The 18,182-nt window shown below is 42.2% G+C and overlaps 1 protein-coding gene across 1 annotated transcript in view; it reads right to left on the bottom strand.

The window, feature by feature from the left end:
- The window catches only part of LOC136957600 (titin-like), a 137,088-nt gene that overhangs the window by 68,176 nt on the left and 50,730 nt on the right, over window positions 1-18,182 (bottom strand). Inside the window, exons 103-147 of the mRNA XM_067251650.1 lie at window positions 17,846-18,121; window positions 17,617-17,756; window positions 17,394-17,520; window positions 17,004-17,270; window positions 16,590-16,856; window positions 16,161-16,424; window positions 15,700-15,839; window positions 15,452-15,578; window positions 12,492-12,758; window positions 12,125-12,391; window positions 11,757-12,023; window positions 11,524-11,663; window positions 11,287-11,413; window positions 10,675-10,817; window positions 10,194-10,317; window positions 9,758-10,024; window positions 9,571-9,668; window positions 9,291-9,459; window positions 8,943-9,209; window positions 8,534-8,800; window positions 8,159-8,437; window positions 7,655-8,063; window positions 7,395-7,519; window positions 7,023-7,289; window positions 6,560-6,829; window positions 6,098-6,397; window positions 5,666-5,968; window positions 5,396-5,583; window positions 5,184-5,298; window positions 4,784-5,068; window positions 4,521-4,672; window positions 4,253-4,400; window positions 3,989-4,166; window positions 3,757-3,878; window positions 3,384-3,671; window positions 2,983-3,279; window positions 2,682-2,868; window positions 2,485-2,600; window positions 2,094-2,393; window positions 1,682-1,981; window positions 1,485-1,590; window positions 1,204-1,400; window positions 809-1,114; window positions 445-723; window positions 47-346 (exon numbers count right to left, since the gene is read on the bottom strand). Of these exons, the coding sequence (XP_067107751.1) occupies window positions 47-346; window positions 445-723; window positions 809-1,114; window positions 1,204-1,400; window positions 1,485-1,590; window positions 1,682-1,981; window positions 2,094-2,393; window positions 2,485-2,600; window positions 2,682-2,868; window positions 2,983-3,279; window positions 3,384-3,671; window positions 3,757-3,878; window positions 3,989-4,166; window positions 4,253-4,400; window positions 4,521-4,672; window positions 4,784-5,068; window positions 5,184-5,298; window positions 5,396-5,583; window positions 5,666-5,968; window positions 6,098-6,397; window positions 6,560-6,829; window positions 7,023-7,289; window positions 7,395-7,519; window positions 7,655-8,063; window positions 8,159-8,437; window positions 8,534-8,800; window positions 8,943-9,209; window positions 9,291-9,459; window positions 9,571-9,668; window positions 9,758-10,024; window positions 10,194-10,317; window positions 10,675-10,817; window positions 11,287-11,413; window positions 11,524-11,663; window positions 11,757-12,023; window positions 12,125-12,391; window positions 12,492-12,758; window positions 15,452-15,578; window positions 15,700-15,839; window positions 16,161-16,424; window positions 16,590-16,856; window positions 17,004-17,270; window positions 17,394-17,520; window positions 17,617-17,756; window positions 17,846-18,121 (9,828 nt within the window). The remainder of the gene's footprint in view (window positions 1-46; window positions 347-444; window positions 724-808; window positions 1,115-1,203; window positions 1,401-1,484; window positions 1,591-1,681; window positions 1,982-2,093; window positions 2,394-2,484; window positions 2,601-2,681; window positions 2,869-2,982; window positions 3,280-3,383; window positions 3,672-3,756; window positions 3,879-3,988; window positions 4,167-4,252; window positions 4,401-4,520; window positions 4,673-4,783; window positions 5,069-5,183; window positions 5,299-5,395; window positions 5,584-5,665; window positions 5,969-6,097; window positions 6,398-6,559; window positions 6,830-7,022; window positions 7,290-7,394; window positions 7,520-7,654; window positions 8,064-8,158; window positions 8,438-8,533; window positions 8,801-8,942; window positions 9,210-9,290; window positions 9,460-9,570; window positions 9,669-9,757; window positions 10,025-10,193; window positions 10,318-10,674; window positions 10,818-11,286; window positions 11,414-11,523; window positions 11,664-11,756; window positions 12,024-12,124; window positions 12,392-12,491; window positions 12,759-15,451; window positions 15,579-15,699; window positions 15,840-16,160; window positions 16,425-16,589; window positions 16,857-17,003; window positions 17,271-17,393; window positions 17,521-17,616; window positions 17,757-17,845; window positions 18,122-18,182) is intronic.

Genomic DNA, 18,182 nt, shown 5'->3' with positions numbered 1-18,182 from the left:
TAAATTAAAATCTTTCATTTTGATTATTCAGAGGAGCAAATCGTACGTTTTATTTCTTCAGTGATGACAGGGTTGCGAAGATCTAGGAACACTCCCGGTCCAACTTTGTTGACAGCCTTCACCCTGAAGTGATACTCGCAGTTGAGGAAGAGATCCTTAACCTGTCGTGTCAGGATATTCTCTCCTGACATCACAGGCATGTAGGTCTTCTTAGAAGCCTCTCTGCGCTCCAGTACATAGCTGAGAATGGGGCTACCTCCATCATCCTCTGGAGCCTCCCATGACATTTTGCAGGAGACACTGGTAATGTCACTGGCACTAATGTCCTTGCATTGGCCAGGAAGACCTGAGGAAATGACATTGTGAAACAGTCAAATTCATTATCTACTAAAACTGAAATATTTTATATAACCTGCAGGTTGAATACCACTAAAGTGGTCTTACCAATAACTTTAACATTGATGATTCCAGTTGCTGTTCCAAGAGAGTTCTCCAAAGTGATGCTGTATGCACCGGCATCTCCACGAACACACTTCAGCAGCTCCAAGTGAACGCTGTTCAGCTCACAGGTCATGGTCAGTCTATCATCAGCCTTACACTCCACTGTGTCCTTCTGCCACACCATCTTTGGTTTGGGAATGGCTCTATATGGGATGTTGATGTGGAGTTTCTCACCCTCAACAACAACAATGTCTTGGGCCTGTACATCCATAGTAGGTATACCTGAGAAAGACGACAAAGTAATTGCAAGTTTTCTATATTTTCAAAATTGCAATTGTTTTACACATATTGACCGAAGTACACTTACAGTCAGGGTCCTTGGCAAACACCTTGTCGGAGATTGCGGAGGGGTCACTGACACCGATGGAGTTGATGGCACGCACCCTGAGGACGTACTGTTTCTCTGGAATAATGCCCTCCTCTACCTTGTACTTAAGCTCCTTAATTGGACGAGAGTTGACCCTCATCCACTTTTCTGTGCCAGCTTCAGAAAGTTCAACATGGTATCCAGTAATGTGGCTGCCTCCGTTCTTTGCTGGGACCTTCCAGGTGATGGAAATATGCTCCCTGCTGGCGTCAGGAATAACCAGATCAAGAGGAGGAGATGGAGGACCTTCGAGAAAAACAAAGTACAACATATATATTTAGTTTGGCTTTTATTTGAATAACGAAAAAAGTAAAAGGCTATGACCACAAACTTACTTGTTGGATCTTCAATTGTGAGGATCTCAGTAGGTTCACTGGGATGTCCAACACCAGCCTCATTCTCAGCACGGACTTGGAACTGAACCTCGGTTCCTTCATCCACATCAGTTACCTTGTACTTGCATTCAGCGCCTGGGGTCTTGCCAGACTTCACCCAGCGGGTTGCCAGCTTCTCTTTCTTCTCAATGACATACCTATAAAATACATAATATATGCATTAAAATGTGATTAATAGAAGTATGATTCAGAAAAGGCAGTCCTAAAGTCGTCTTGCATACTTTGTAATGGGTCTTCCACCATTGCTTTTTGGAGCCTCCCATTTCAGTTCAACGTGTCTCTTAGAGACCTCCAACACAGTCAAGGCATATGGTGGCCCAGGAGTGGCTAGAAGAAAAACACACAAGTTTAACATAAAAGTACACCATTTCCCATGGTAACATACTGTATGTCATATTCCAATACGATTTGAACTTACTGAAGGTGTCTTTAGCCAGTACGGCGTCTTCTAGTTCATAGTAATCACTTTGTCCAACAGCGTTCTCAGCAGCCACACGGAATACGTACAGGGTGCCCTCGTTTAGAGGAGTCACAGTGTACTTGATCTCCTTTACAGTGGTGTCTACTGTCTGCCAGGTTTTGCGTCTGACATCCCTCTTCTCAACTAAGTAGTTGGTTATTGGTGAACCACCATCATTGTCTGGAACAGCCCACTTCAGGTCAGCATTGATCTTAGTAATGTTGGTCACCTCAAGCCAGCGAGGAGGTGATGGAGGGTCTGGAACAGCAGATCAAACAGTCATTATATGTCAGATGCATAATACCCTCTGAATACATGGTCATTGAGGATAATTCTACTGAATACCCCTTCAATACATGTTGTGACTTACAGAGTCTCTCCTTGCAGACCACTGGATCGCTTGGATCACTGGGCTCACTCTCTCCAGCCACGTTGACAGCCTTGACTCTGAAGGAGTACTCCTGCTTCTCCATAAGCCCCTTCAGGAAGTGTTCTGTCGTTGGGATATCGTCTGCTACACGAACCCACTCTTCAGTTCCTGTCTTCTGAAGTTCAATAATGTAGGACTCAATCTTGGCCCCACCATCATGCTCGGGCCTAGTCCATTGTAGGCAGGCTGACGTCTTGGCAATGTCTTTGATGTATGGTTTACCAGGGGCCCATGGAGGATCTAGAACACAACATGGGTTTAGAAGAACATGTTTTCTTGACTTTCACCCACAATATATATTTAAATAATACTTGAATGCTCCAAATCATACCAATTGGATCTTTAACCAAGATTGGATCAGTTTCAGTGCTTGGCTTTCCTGGTCCTGCGAGATTCTCTGCCAATACACGGAATCTGTACTTCTTCTTGGTAGGCAGTCCCTTCACCCTGAAATGAGAATGGAAACAAACTTAGTCAGACTGTAAAAAGAATTATGTGCTAATAACCATTGCCCTTCACCAGACATACCTGAAGGTGGTGTCCTTAATAGGCAACTTGTTGCATCTGATCCATTTGTCCTGTTCTTGGTCAAACTTCTCCACCCAGTAGCCAGTGATGGGACTACCGCCATCCTCATCAGGCTCATACCAAGTGAGAGTCAAAGAGTCCTTGGCAATGTCAGAGTGCTGTACTCTTGTTGGAGCACCAGGAGGATCTAAAACAACAGCATATCATCGATGAACTACAACATCTAGTTCAATAATTACATTGTATTATGCATTTATGTATTCTATATAGAAATTGAATCTTTACAACAAAAACTATGTACCAAAGGAGTATTTGGCAATAATTGGCACATGCTCGGTAGGGGCTCCAATGCCATACTGGTTTTCTGCCTGAACTCTAAAGACGTATTCTTTCAGAGGAGTGAGCTTCAGGGCATGGAAAGTTGTTTGCTTCACAGTAGAAGACAATTTCTGCCACTCTTCTTTGTCAGTAGCACGTTTCTCAACAATGTAGTTAGTGACCACTGAACCGCCGTCATCTCTTGGAGGGTTCCAGGCCAGGAAGCAAGACACATTGGTGATGTCAGAGATGTCAAAGGCAGCTGGAGGACCTGGCTTGTCTGTTGGGTAAGACGAAAAGGAAAAAGACAAATCATTAATATGTTCAAAGTTGTGGATTCTTAGCACAGTATGTAGTTTTAATGTACACAAGACATCATAGTACCAAGAATGTTGACATCAATAGTTGCAGTTGCACGACCACTGCTGTTGACAGCTTCAATGATGTACGTGGCAGTGTCTTCTCTTATTGTTTTGGCAATAGATAGCTTGGAATGACCAGGCTTGGTGTCAATGGCAACATGATCGTCTCCCTTCAAGACCAGGTCAGCTTTGGTCCATTTCACTTTGGGTTCTGGCTTTCCAAGCACATCAGCCGGGAGCTCAATCTTTGTTCCAGCCCTGGCAGTCAGTCCAGCAATCAGTTTCACGTCCAGCTGAATCTCTGGAGGTTCTGTTTGGATAGAATGTTTAATTAGAGAGCTATTTTATAAATGATCAAGTCCTTTGCACCGGGACATTATGAAATAATGTTGTACCTTTTGGATCCACAGCCAGGATTTCATCTGTAGCCCTGCATGGATTGCTGGCTCCCAGTCTGTTGACTGCTCTAACACGATAGGCATACCACTGTCCTTCGGTCAAACCAGTCACCTGGAACCTGAGGAAGGCACAAAAATATTTATTTTCGAACAATCTGTGTAGTCTATCATCAGTAACAAGGTCTAATATAGCATGGATAGAGACACAGTAATGTAGAAGTTAACTTACTTCAGCTCAGGCAGGGGTTCACCACATGGCTCCCATTTGTCTGTGCCTCGTTGACACTTATCAACAACGTAGCCTTTGATGTTTGCACCACCATCATACTTAGGTGGCTCCCAGAACAGGAAGATACCTTTGGCTGACTTGTCCCTCCATTTCAGATTCTCAGGCGGGTCTGGCACAGCTGTTAACCAGAATATTTTATGTTGTTTTAAATGATCCATTAAGATACAGTTGGAAGAAGAACATGTGGTATTGAGTAATACTTACTGGCCGGAGAGGACACATTGACTGGCTCATCGATGTAGGCAGGCTCTCCTGGGCCACATTTGTTGCAAGCAGTAACACTGAAAAGATACTCCTTGCCTTCAATGACATCTGAGACAGTGTGCTCCAGATCCATGACATTGGTGGCAACCTAAAAAAGTCACCACAAGATGAAATTCAATAGATGATTTTGTCAGCAACAATGGAAGCTGTGATTGTTCAAAATGGCTAAGATGGTGTATAACAGTAATCGCATTATAATATAACGTACCTTGACCCAGGTCTTGCGAGATACCTCACGTTTTTCAATTTGGTATCCAGAGACTGGGCTTCCCCCGTCATGTTCTGGTGCCTCCCACATCAAATGCACATGATGTCTGGTAACCTCTGATACTTTGAAGTCTTTAGGTGCACTTGGAGATGCTAAAAATAGCAACATAGCACAACACAGTGTTCAAAAAAGAAATACTTTAAAGGTTTGTTTCTATTGTACTTCAATTATTGAAGGTAAATTCCTATATTCGCAGTGCTTACCAATGACATTAACTTCAATCTCTCCTGAGACAGAGGACACATCATTTTCCAGTTGCAGGGTGTATGTTCCCTTGTCTGGACGCACACTTGGGGTGATGACAAGCTCTGTGAAGCCACTCTTTGTAACCATGGATACACGGTCACCAGTGGTCAACTCCTTGTCTCCAAATCTCCATTTAGCTTTGGGTGTTGGGTATCCAGAAATAGGGACACGTATTGTGAGAGCTTGAGGAACAATGACCTCTAGACCATTCTTGAATGCATTGAGGTCCATTGAAGGTGAAACTAAAATGAAAAGAAAGATGTAGGTGTTACCACACTGTTCTAGATATTTTACTAGACAATAGACTATATGTCGATTCAGAAGATACTTGAACGGGGCTAATATGGCATAATGTACCATGTATATCGTCAGCCAAGACAGGTCCAATCTTATCAGCTGGATCAGACATTCCAGCTGCATTCTCAGCCATAACTCTGTAGTGGTACTTTTGACTCTGCTTCAGACCAGTCACCTGCACCACAAACATTAGTTATGAACAATTTCCCAACTTAACAGGATTAGTACTATATATATATATATACACACAATTTAGTAGAAAGTGTTGGTACCTTATAGTTCAGGTCTTGGCAGAGCCTAGCGTTGCATCTCAGCCATTTGTCTGTTCCATCCTCACACTTCTCGATGATGTAGCCTGTGATCATGCTGCCTCCATTGCTCATGGGAGTCTCCCAGGTCAGTTGAACAGAGTTCTTTGTTGGATCACTGAAGTTGAAGTTAAGTGGTGGACTGGGTTTCTCTGTAAATAGGGAGTATTTTAAAATGGTCACTGCTATGCAATTTCTTTTGTATTAAATTTAAAAAACTTTCGTGTAACTCACCAATGGGGTCCATGATCTTCACTGGATCTGTGGCAGCACTTGGTTTGCCAATTCCTGCTTTGTTTTCAGCTTTGACTCTGAAGATGTATTCCTTGTTCTCAACCACATCACTCAGAGTGGCAGAGCGGTCCTCTGGCTTGCAGACCATAGCAGCCTCCCATTTCACAGACGTCCTATCACGGAGCTCAATGATGTAGGAGGTAACCTCAGATCCACCATCGGAAAGTGGAGGTTTCCAGGTAACGGTGGCACCAAACCTGTTCACAATTCCAACCATAACGTACTCAGGAGCTTCAGGCACATCTGTGAGAGAAACAAAATACATCACATCCGCTTATAATCAAAATATTGTATTCACTGTATTATTTGGGCAGATTCTTTTACTTTTGTATCGTGTTGTAAAATATGTTACGGCTGTTGTCCAGGGCTTACCAAACTTGTTCTTAGCTTGGACAGCTGTGTCTGTCTTAACTGTCGGGCCACTGCCCACTCTGTTGCGAGCACAGACACGGAATAGGTACATGGAATCCCTCTGGAGTCCACTGACGCAGTATTCTGGAGTGTCAGCGCGATCAGTGGACATGGTCCATGTCTTGCGCTTGATATCACGCCTCTCTACCACGTAGGCAATGATCTTGCTGCCACCATCACTCTCTGGTTCATCCCAGGCCAAGCTCACCTCACCATCGGCAGTGTCAACCACCTTCAGGTTCTTCACAGGTCCAGGGACATCTGCCAAACACACATAGATGATTAGGTACTGTTCTTTGGAATTATTTTTCCAAGTTAAAACGTATAACTTAATGCATATTTGTACAGTTTTATCAGAAGATCTTCATGTTCCCTTAAGAGCAGGTTCTGACATTCAGACTTCGAAACCTTTATTTTACTTACCAATGACATCTAGGTTGATGAATGCCTCTCCCTGTCCGTGTTTGTTCTTGATGACAATCTTATACCTTCCCTGATCATTTTTATTGGGGCTCTTTAGTCTGTATTCTGTCTTGTCTGTAGAGGTGTCAATGTTCTGCACTGGTAAGCTGACATCCTTGTAGAACCACTCAGCCTCTGCACGAGGATAGGCATCATAGGGAATTGTCATGACGAAGGGTTTCCCAGCATCAGTCACCAGGTTCTGGTCAGTGGTCTTGATCTTTGGCACAGCTGGAATTGGGAAAAAAGGGAATCAGACAAATATCAATACTGTAAATAAATTAATAAAAATCAATTTACATAAAGCGCATGCAGAGAAAAGAATGTGGATGTTTGTGTGTAATGAGATGTGACAGCTGATGTAAAAGCACTACAATGATAGCATGTTCATCATGTTCATCATGTTCATCATGTTCTGACATACCTGCCAGCTCCAGCTTGGCTCTGGCGTCCTTTTCCTTTGCAACGATTCTGTACTCTCCTTGGTCACGGGGCCTAATCTCACACACTTGCAGTCTGTGGACCTTTCCTTCACTTATCATCTGGTACTTGTCACCCTGGACAATGATCATGTTGTTCCTCATCCATTTCACTTCAACTCTGTCTTTGTTGAGCTCCACCTCAAACAAAATGTCTGAACCTGGAGGCTCAAACACATCCGCTGGGGGTCTGATGATCTCCACAGGGGTTTCTGCGAAGAAGCATAATACATGTTAGACACACAGTTTAGAACATCTGGATGAGAAGTTTAAACCAATCATTCTGTTAGGTAGGCACAGAAAAATGAATAACTTGCCTTCAACGAAGAGTCTGGCCCGGGATCGCCTGTCATCAACTCCACAGGCATATTCACACTCATCATCTGGTCTGCACTCCTTGATGTGCAATTTGCAGATCTTGCCAGCTTTCTCAAACTTGTATCTGTTGAACACATGAACATGAAAACTCTCTGACAACTTTCTAAAACAAAATCCACTTGATTACAAATTCAATTACAAATCAAAAGCAAAATATTGTGAACAAAGCTAGTTGGACATGAGGCTATTTATGAAGTACCTGGGACCCTCTCTGATCTCACGTCCGTTCCTGTACCATCTGACTGCAGCCTTCTCTTTAGACAGCTTGCAAGTGAACTCTGCCTCCTCAAACTCAGTGATGGTCTGGTCTTTGAGTTGTGTGGAAAAGTCTGTGGGTGCCTCACTGATGATAAGCTCAGCGGTGCATTTGTCATCACCGACAACTGCGGTGTATTCACCCTCATCGGCCAGAATACAGTCCTTGATGGTCAGCGTGTGTTTGTCTTTGTCCACCCTGTACAGGATGCGCTTGCTGAGGGTAACCTCCTGGCCGGCCTTCATCCATTTAACCGTGACATCAGGTCGGTTCACCTTGCATGTAAAGACAATGGTCTTTTTCTCTTGAGTATCAATGTCTTCAAGAGGCTCCAAAAACTTGAGTTTCTCCTCTGTATTTTCAAAAGACAACAAATTAATTAGACATTGAAGTAACAAAAAAAAGCATGACGCTGTCCATCCACATCAATGAAATAATGGCACTCACCTTTCACAGTAGCATTGGCTGAGACCTTTGCATGTTCACCGCGCTGGTTGGTTAGTGTAATAGTGTAGGTACATTCATCTGTCCTTTGGGCATCCTTGATCCTCAGAGAAAAGACATTGTCTTTCTGGATCATGATGTACTTGCTGCTCTCAAACATAGTCTCTTCCTTCTTCAGCCACTTTGCTTTGGCTCCCTCAGTGTTCACCTCACAGTTAAAGACAATCTCATGTCCTTCCTTCACTTGCGTATCTTTGATGGGTGTAATTATCCTGAGTTTCTCTGTTGTAAGAAAGAAGTGTCCACATTATCCTCCTTCATACGTGTCTTTTGTACATATGGTTGAGAAAAGCAACACAGACGTTGTATTATACTTACCAATGACATACAACTCAGCTGAAGCTTTGGTGGAGCCAATGAAAGCAACATAGCTTCCTTCATCCTTTGGTTCACATTTCTTTACAATAAGCGCTCTCCTCTTTCCATCACAGACAATGTCGAATTTGTCCCCAGCCGTAATCTCCTTGTCATTCTTAAACCATTTGACATCATAGGTGTCTTTGGAGACCGAGCAGACAAACTCAGCCTTTTCTCCTTCAACCACCTCCTGACTCTGAGGCCTGGCAATGAACTCGGCAGCAAGTTCTGGAGGAAACAAACATACTGTCACACTCAAACATGGTTTTTGGACTTTCTGAATCATAATACACACCATACATCATTTTTGTATGTTTGAATGACATTTCACACTATCAGAGGGTGTTAAACGTATAGTTTTTGTCCTTGCCATTCAGCTTCAGAGTAGCAGATGTCTTGGCGTTAGAGAGTCTACAGTTGTACTCTCCAGCGTCATCCATTTTGAGATCCTGGATGATAAGAATTCTCTTCCTTCCATCTGCAATGTGTTCATATCTTCCTCCCTCAGGCAGCTCCTTGTCACCCTTGTACCAGGTGACTTCAGCACTGGGCTTTGATACTTCACAGATCATTTTCACGCTGTCTGTCTCTGTTCCTTCCACGTTAGACAGGTTCTTTGAGAACCTAGCCTCCTCCTCTGCAAGGGTAATAGATTTTAGTCATCAATCCATGGATCTACAATATGTCTCTTGTAGAATGTTAAAATAATAACACTTACCAATGACAGTCAGCATGCCAGAGGATTTTGAGGTTTTTGCATCACATTCATATTCAGCTTCATCATCAAAGACTGTCTTTGTGATGATGAGAATGCGCTGGAGACCCTTGGAAATAATTTCATACTTCTTTCCTTTTCTGATCTCATTACCATCCTTGAACCAGCGCACCTTTTTCGGCAGAACAACAAATGTTATTACATCTGAATGCCACATATTCCAGGCACATGGTCACAACTCATGGCATTAGCATTCGTTGGCGGTTAATCAAACAGTTCTCACCTTTGCAGACTCACGAGACACCTCACACTCAAATCTTGCAGAGTCCTTCTCTTTGACTTCAACGTCATGAAGTGGTTTGGAGAACTCAACATAAGGAGCTGTAAGCATATGACCATATTTTTCTCTGAAATCATTTTGGAAATCCATAAGAAAACCACATTTTATTAGCAATGAAAGTGTTACTTACGCTCAACATTCAGGAAAGCAGATGTTTTGAATTCCTTTGCGTCACAGGTATATGTCTTAGAATCATCAAGTGTACACCCTTGAATGATCAGTTTTCTCTTGCGGCCATCAGCAACCATTTCATGTTTCTTAGTTTTGCGGATCTCCTGTCCATCTCTGAACCATTTGACTTCAGCCTTTTCTCTGGAAACTTCACATTCCAGAGTAGCAGTGGCCTCCTCTTCTACTGTCTGGTCCTCCAGAGGTTTGGTGAACTCAACTGGTGGCTCTGTTTAGAAAATGATCAAATAATTAAAAGTAAAAAATGAATCAAACTACATTATAGTTCTTATTCAACTGAGAAGATCAACATACCAGGTAGCAACTGCCCAGCCCTTTCCATTTCAGTTTTTATTAAACATGTAATTCTCAATACACATAAATGAAGGAAGACTTACCATTAACAGTAAGTGTGGCCTGAGCGTTGAAGTCCTTAGCAGTGAGTTTGACCTCACCAGCTTCTGTTAGTTTGACATCTCTAAGAGTCAGAGTGTGAGCTTTACCCTCAGCACGGGTTACAACCTATAAAAGAAAAACACATTGATGCAAACAAATCTATACACATGTTATACACACTATACACTATACATGTCTCTCAGAGCTGCACTTGACAGTAAAAATAGCTTTGAGAAATGCAGGCATGATAGGACAGCCTACTGTTATCACAAACAGATAGAGGTTCCTCTGTGTCTAGGCCCTTATATGTACAATATAATAAGATGTTAAACTATTTCAACAGTGTTTTTATTTTACATGAAAAACTGTAGGAATGTCAATTTTAGTAATACTATCACAAAGTTTGTGTGACCAATTTGCTTACTAATAAAACCAGCCTTCTGGTGATAATAGCATTGATTTTGTAAAGTCTTATGTACTCACCCTGTCGCTTTCTACCATCTTTGTGCTTCCAAGGAACCATTCTACAACAATGCCCTCATATGACAGCTCACAGTCAAAGGTTGCAGTCTCTCCAGCTGTTACAATGACATCCTTCAGCGGACGCAGCATACCAATTGATCGAGCTTTGGATCCAGGAGAAGCCATTGTTAGGTCACCCAGTTATGAAATGTAATTTTCCCACAAAAATCTTGCCAAAATTACTTGTTCCATTAGACTTCAGAACAACAGAAGCAAGTATGACTTCTCTTTGGTAACCTACTTAAGTTGCATGTTGAATGTGTTCTCGTGTGTTTGATTTGCAGCAAACTCTGGACAGAGGAATGAAGTAGCTCTGCAAAACCCTAACCACCCACTCTAGATAGATAAGGTATGTGGCTTCTAAAATAGCCACAACACCCGATTGGCCATTAGCCAAACACTGCCCGAGCCTTGCTTATTATTGGTCAGCTAGAAAGGTGATGGGCACATGATGTCAAACTCATAATCATGTTAGCATTGCACATAATGAAAGATAAACCATTTCAATAACATAACATGCTGTACTGTAAGTCTACATCAAAACAAATGCCCAGCATTTGCCTCTGAACTCACCCTTCACTCTAAGCTGGGCATTGGATTTGGCATTTGCAGCCTGGAAGTCAACTCCTCCAACTTGATCCATGCGAACATTGTACAGTATCAGCATGTGCTTTGTGCCTTCCTCCTTTATTTCACAGTCCTGGAAAAGGTTGAACAAAAAGCCATTAGAGATCTTCATGTATGTCTCTTGTCTCTCTATAAATGAGCTCATTTAACTCCCAATGATCACTCAATGATCAATACTCTTACAGGAGACTGGTGAAGAGCTTCTCCTTTGAGCTTCCAGTGACCATGCACATCCTCCTCAGAGATCTCTGTCTCAAAGCGAGCAGTCTCAGTCTCTGTGACTTCCACACTGTACAGGGGACGGACTATCTTGATATCACGCTCTGCAGAAGAGAAGCACATATTTGTTTGCATTAAGTTTGCACGCTGAATTCTCTGGAATTAAATGTCCTAAAGGTATAATTGTTTTACCACACCTTCAATATCCAGCCTGGCTATGGTTTTGTCAGAACCACAGTCACAGGTATATTCTCCAATGTTGCCTTTTTCTGCCTTCTTGACTGTCAGAATACGCCTCTTTCCATCAGCTTTAATAAGAACATTCTTGGATGGAATAATATCTTGTCCATCTTTAAACCATTTCACCTGAGCAGAGGCCTTGCTCAGTTCACAGACCATCATTACTTCATCCTTCTCCACTGCAGTATAGTCTTGCAACTTGGTGACAAAGTATGGCTCTCCCTCTGCACAACACAAATACAATTTTTGTCAAATAATTATTGCAGCTAGTACAGGAAGCTTTTGGTCAGTGCATGCTAATACAACTTTTAACACATTTACATACCAAGAACTGTCAGCATGGCCTTGGAGCTCTTTCCCAATGCTTCAACTTTGATCATAGATGTGTCATCAATGGACACTTCCTTGAAGGCCAGGGTGTGGAATTTGCCATTCTCTGACATGTGCACCACTTTGCTGGGATGCAAACGCACATCGTTCTTGTACCAAGTGACCTGGATCTTGTCATGTGAAAGTTCAATACTGAACTCTGCTGTCTCACGCTCCTTCACTGTGACATCCTTAATGGGCTTGACAAACTCAAGGCGAATACCTATCCGGAAATTATAAGTTAGTTATCTTATTATAACAGGCACTGTGGATGATCAGTTGAACACTGTAGATGGCAAATGTATGAAATAAATGTTAATTACCCTGGATAACTAGTTTGCCAGTTGTTCTCTTGTCCTCAGCCTCAAACATGTACTTGGCTTCATCATCAAATGCAGCAGATTTGACCACCAAAGTGTAAATATTTCCCAGTTGTGTCATCTCAAACTTGTCATCGGATTTCAACTCCTGAGATCCCTTAAGCCAACGGAAGTTCTTGGCCTTTCTTGACACTTCACACTCGAACCTTGCCTCATCCTTCTCATAGACTTGCACATCACTCAAAGGTGTGATGAAGGTTAGTGGAAGTTCTGAAATCATAAAAATAACAAGATAAATAATGTAATAAAAACTTCTATTGCAGCAATATCAGATGAGAACATAATAATAATACATTTTATTTATATTGCACTCTATATTTAAGCAATCTCCGAGTGCTACAAATCATATAGTAATACAAATTAAAAATAATTTGTATAACAATAAAAACTAGAGAGGATACAATTTCTGGGGAAATTGTAGGGTGTGCTTGCTTACGTCGGTTGCAGATGGGTCCATTTAATAAACAAGCTGAACATCCTTTGAAACAAGCTATTCTAACCACGTTGTCACCGGCAGTATTTTTCAGATGGAATCGCGATTCAAACAGAACTAGTACCATCTCCTGACTGAAAATATGCCCCCAAACATGTAAATAAGCTTGATATTTATTTAGGAGGAAAAAGTAAAAAAAAAAAAAAGTTTGCTGGAAGCGATCATTGTCAGTAACAAAGCCAAAAGCGACTTTTTGGTCTCAGTCTAGAGCCCTGCCTGGAGAAGCTGAATTGTGCTACGAGCAAGCTACTGTAGCCTAGTGCTAGCTGCTGTTGCTAGCCAAACTACGGCACGATACGATACTTGCTGTGCAACAGTCTCTATGCACGTCGTATCTAATGCGTTGTTGCTAACGTGTGCCGACGTTGTGACGTAGGCTAGCACTGAGTACCCTTCGTTGACACAAGGCACTTTTTTGCCACAAAAACGTAATTCTAACTTAAACCATGCAACGGAACGTAAATAAAAATACAAGCAACTCAATCGCTACCAAGACGAAACTTTTGACACCTACGCTGTCTATGTAGTCCAAATATTGACTGAGGCTTAGGGGTGGGAAAAAAAAGAATAAGAATATATATGTGAGAGAACAAAGGTTGTGCCCTTGCCGAAGGCAAAGCACACCCAATAAATAAAAAAAGATCAAGATCAATAAATAATTAAAAGCAAAACCTATAAAACACATTTAATTAAAAGCTTTAAAAATAAATATATATATGTTTTAAGGTTTCCTTCAAAAACATCTGTCGTCTGAGGGGCCCTAAGATGGTCAGGGAGGGCGTTCCACAGCTTAGGCGCAGCAGACACAAAGGCCCTATCACCCATGCTGGATAGCTTGGTTCTAGGGGCTTTAACCCTTGTCCTGCCTTCGGGTCACATGACCCAAAGGTTCATAACGAACCATCGTTGTGTTTACCCAATTTTACCCAATACAAAAACAAATAAAAATAATTTTCTTTTAACCTTTGCAATGTGGGGGGTCTGAAAAAGCCCAATGGTTAAAAGAAAATGCTTCACTTTGTTTTTGTATGCGGTAAAGTTGTCACAATACGACGGTGGGTCACAATGACTGATGGGTCAGAATGACCCGAAGATAACACAAGGGGCAAGGGTGTGCAATGTTGCAGATCGGAGGGTACTTGAGGAGGTCTGGGGGTGAGGAGTTCCTGTACTGGTAACTGGGGGCATGTCCATGAAGGCACTGGTGGGTGAGGAGGGAGACCTTGTATTGGATTCTGAATGGGACAGGTAGCCAGTGAAGAGTTTTCAGGATGGGTGATATGATCATATTTGCGCACCCTCATTAGGATCCTGGCAGCGCTGTTTTGAATGTATTGCAGTCTCTGGATGCTCTTGCCAGAGATCCAGATGAGGAGTGCATTACAATAGTCCAGCCTGGAGACAAAGGCGTGGACAAGCTTCTATGCATCTGCCAGGATGAGTGTTGGACGGAGTTTGGCGATGTTCTTGAGGTGGTAGAATGATGTCTTACAGAGGTGTTTTATGTGGGTGTCAAAGGTGAGCTGAGAGTCCATTTTAACACCCAGGGCTGCGTTTCCCGAAAGCGTTGTAAACCTAAGTTGATTGTAGAATCCATCGTATGACAAATCTTAGTTTTACGGGCGGTTCCCAAAGAAAGTGTCTCTTAAGAATGTGTAGCTCTTGAAAGCGCATAGATTAGCCTACTCTTTACGAGCATGTTTGGGAAACGCACGTAAGAAATATTGATGGTTTTGTTTTTTACTTGATCGTTGCTACGATCCATCGTTATCGGGAAACGCAGCCCAGATTGGTGACAGAAGCATAAAGTGGGATGTTTTGGCCGGAGAAGGTGACACTGTTGATGGTGTAAAGGCGGAGCTGATGTGGTGTTCCAACTAAGATGGCTTCCATTTTGGAACTATTCAACTTCAGTTGAATAGTTCCAAGTTGAGCATCATCCACGCCTCAATGTGGATGTTGGCAGGGGAGCAGAAGAAGTGGGGGTTGTCCTGAGGTAAAGCTGTGTGTCATCAGCGTAACAATGGAATGATATTCCGTGCCTGCTAATGAATTCGCCAAGAGGGAGCATGTAGATGGAAAAGAGGGTGGGGCCCAGCACAGAGCCCTGAGGGACACCGCAGGTGACATTGTGGGTGTGTGATTTGGCTTTGCCCAGGGCGACGTGCTCAGTCCTGCCGGTGAAGTCTGAGATAAACCAGTTGTGAACATTTTCTGAGAGTCCAATTGTGTATTGCAGGCGGTGGAGGAGGATATTGTGATCTACTGTATCAAAAGCAGCTGTTAGGTCCAGGAGGATGAGTAGAGATGAGGAAGCAGTATCTGCTGCCATCAGGAGGTCGTTAGTGACCCTGACCAAGGCTGTTTCAGTGCTACATAACATAATGCATTCAAGAAACAACAATCATACCTTTCACTTTCAGATTAGCTGTGCATTTAGCATTGGCAGCCTGGTATCCCACTTCACCTGACTGGCTGACTTTGCAGTTGTACAAAGTCAATGTGTGCTTGCCACCTTCCTCAACAATTTCCACATCCTGTGAATAATTTTGTAAGATCAGTGAAGAAATGAGTACATCCCAAAAAATTATATTCACAGATTGTCTTTGCACTCTGAATATGTATGATATGTTATATGAATATGTCAATGAAACATACAGGGGAAGGATTTAGGACGTCTCCCTTCAACTTCCACTGGCCATGGACATCATCTTCAGAAATCTCAACCTCAAAACGAGCCGTTTCGCCATCAAAGAGTTCAACTCCATACATGGGTCGAATCACCTTGATATCACGAGCTACAATAGAATTTACATAACAAGGTGTTCAAACAAACAAAAAAGCCTAATTTGCTTAGAAAGGAAATTCATGTGCAACAGGGGTCAGAAACACATACACAGACACAGAACAGCACCGCCAAATGCCAACAACATTACACAACACAGAACACACAATGGAGACACACCAACGAAAGGGGCCAATTGGGACAGTAGCCTAAAACAGAAATACATCATAATGGCCATTGACACGAAGAAAATAAATAAATAATATCGAAAAGAAAATCTAGATGTCAGCCAAGTGAATTCAGGTTCCTAATAGCCACAGGCATAGCCTAATACCTTCAATATTGATGTTTGCCATGGTCTTGTCAGTTCCACAGTCACATACATATTGCCCTCTATCTTTTTCCTCCACTTTCTTAATGGACAAGACTCTGCGTTTCCCTTCAGACTTCATGGTCACCATCTTGGAGGCTTTGATCTCTGTCTCTTTGTGGAACCACCTCACAGGGACGTCTTTGCTGAGTTCACAGTCCAGAGTGACCTCGTCTTTCTCCACAGCGGTATAGTCTTGCAACTTCACTATGAAGACTGCGTCACCCTCTGAGAAGAGCGTTAAATCTCAATTAAAAAGCTTAATTCCAGTTTGTACCACAATATCATATCATACATGACATCAATATGGCGTACTACATGAAACAGTGCATACATTAAACAGATGGTCAACAATAAGACAAACAGAGAGAAGAAAGACACAGTCGTGGTTACCTATCACCGTCAGGTTGGCAGTTGACGATATTCCTTTAGCCTCTGCCTTAATTTGGCATGTATCGTCTAGTGTCAACTCCCTCATTTCTAATGAATGTTTCTTTCCTTCAACATGGTTGATCAGAGTTCTGCTTGGATGGAGTTTTATTTCGTTTCTGTACCACGTCACTGTCACATTTTCATGAGTTAGCTCAAACTCAAATTTAACCGTTTTACCTTCCTTCACAATTTGGTCCCTTAGTTGTGAGATGAATTTGAGCCTCATACCTACAATGCATTAGGTAAGTGCATAACAGGTTTGCTGTTATCAGCGAGTAAGGCTAGTCATCCATCAATAATCCAGAAATTGATAGACATAGAAGATTATTAAGCACAAAAAGAAATGATCATAAGAATGGATTAACCAATACTTACCCTCAACTGTAAGTTGGGCTGTTGACTTTTTGCCCAAAACTTCAATAGTATATTGTGCCTCATCATCAAAGTCACAGCTGTTAATGACCAACATGTGTTTCTTTCCATCATCAATAATGTCATATTTAGAGCTTGCTGTTACAATGTCAGAGCCCCTCAACCACATGACTTTGGGCACATCTTTTGTGATGGTACACTCAAATTTAGCCTGTTTCTTTTCAGGTACAGACACGTCCTTCAAGGGGACTGTGAAGTCCATTTCCATTTCTGGGAGGCACGGATAATGATTAAACATGATACAAACATACCTGCACATCGTCAACTTTCCTTTTCTTTTCCTGAGGAAAAAATAGTAAAAGTACAGGTACTATTGTGTTCCCAACGGCTTACCTTTGACTGTGAGCACAGCGCTGGTGATAGCATTCAGAGCTTGGTAAGACACTTCACCAGACTGGTCAAGTTGGATGTGTTTCAGAGTGAGGAAACGTTTCTTGCCCTCAGCTTTGATGTCACATGTCTTAAAGAAAAAGTTAATACATTTAAATTAGATTATTTATTAAAAAAATTATGTGTATTTTAAGTGTAAGGTACAGAGCTGATGACTCGGTCTTACCGGTGATCTTGTAAGAACTTCTCCCTTCAGTTTCCATTCTCCAGCTACATCTTCCTCAGATATTTCAGTCTCAAATGAGGCCTGTTCCTTCTCAACCACCTCCACACTGGAAAGGGGCTTCAAGATCTCGGCTTCCCGCTCTTTATTTAGCAAAAACAAATTGTAATCATATACTTCATTTTTGTACCTTCGTACTGACAACATTGTAAAAACAGGTGGTTCAACAAACCTCCAAGTGTTAGTTTAGCTGCATATCTGCGTCCTTCAACTTCCATGGCATATTCTCCTACATCTTCAGGTTGTGCGTTCTTGATTGTAAGAGTTATTTCTTTTCCTTCCTTCTTCACCTCAGTCTTGCTAGTTGGATCATTAGGAATTTCATTGTCTCCCTTGACCCACTTCCAATTGGGTGTGTCTTTGAAGAGTTCACACTTGAATGTGGCTGTGGCCTTAGGTTTCACATGCTGGTCTCTCAGTGGTTTCACTAACCAGTCTCTGATGATTTCTGTAGGAATGAACAAATAAATGTAGCGGTATATCAATCATAAAACCATTTAAGTTACTCG

The sequence above is a fragment of the Osmerus mordax genome, chromosome 2 (assembly GCF_038355195.1).
Source record: "Osmerus mordax isolate fOsmMor3 chromosome 2, fOsmMor3.pri, whole genome shotgun sequence".
NCBI lineage: Eukaryota > Metazoa > Chordata > Actinopteri > Osmeriformes > Osmeridae > Osmerus > Osmerus mordax.
This window is presented reverse-complemented; position numbering and strand designations above follow the sequence as displayed.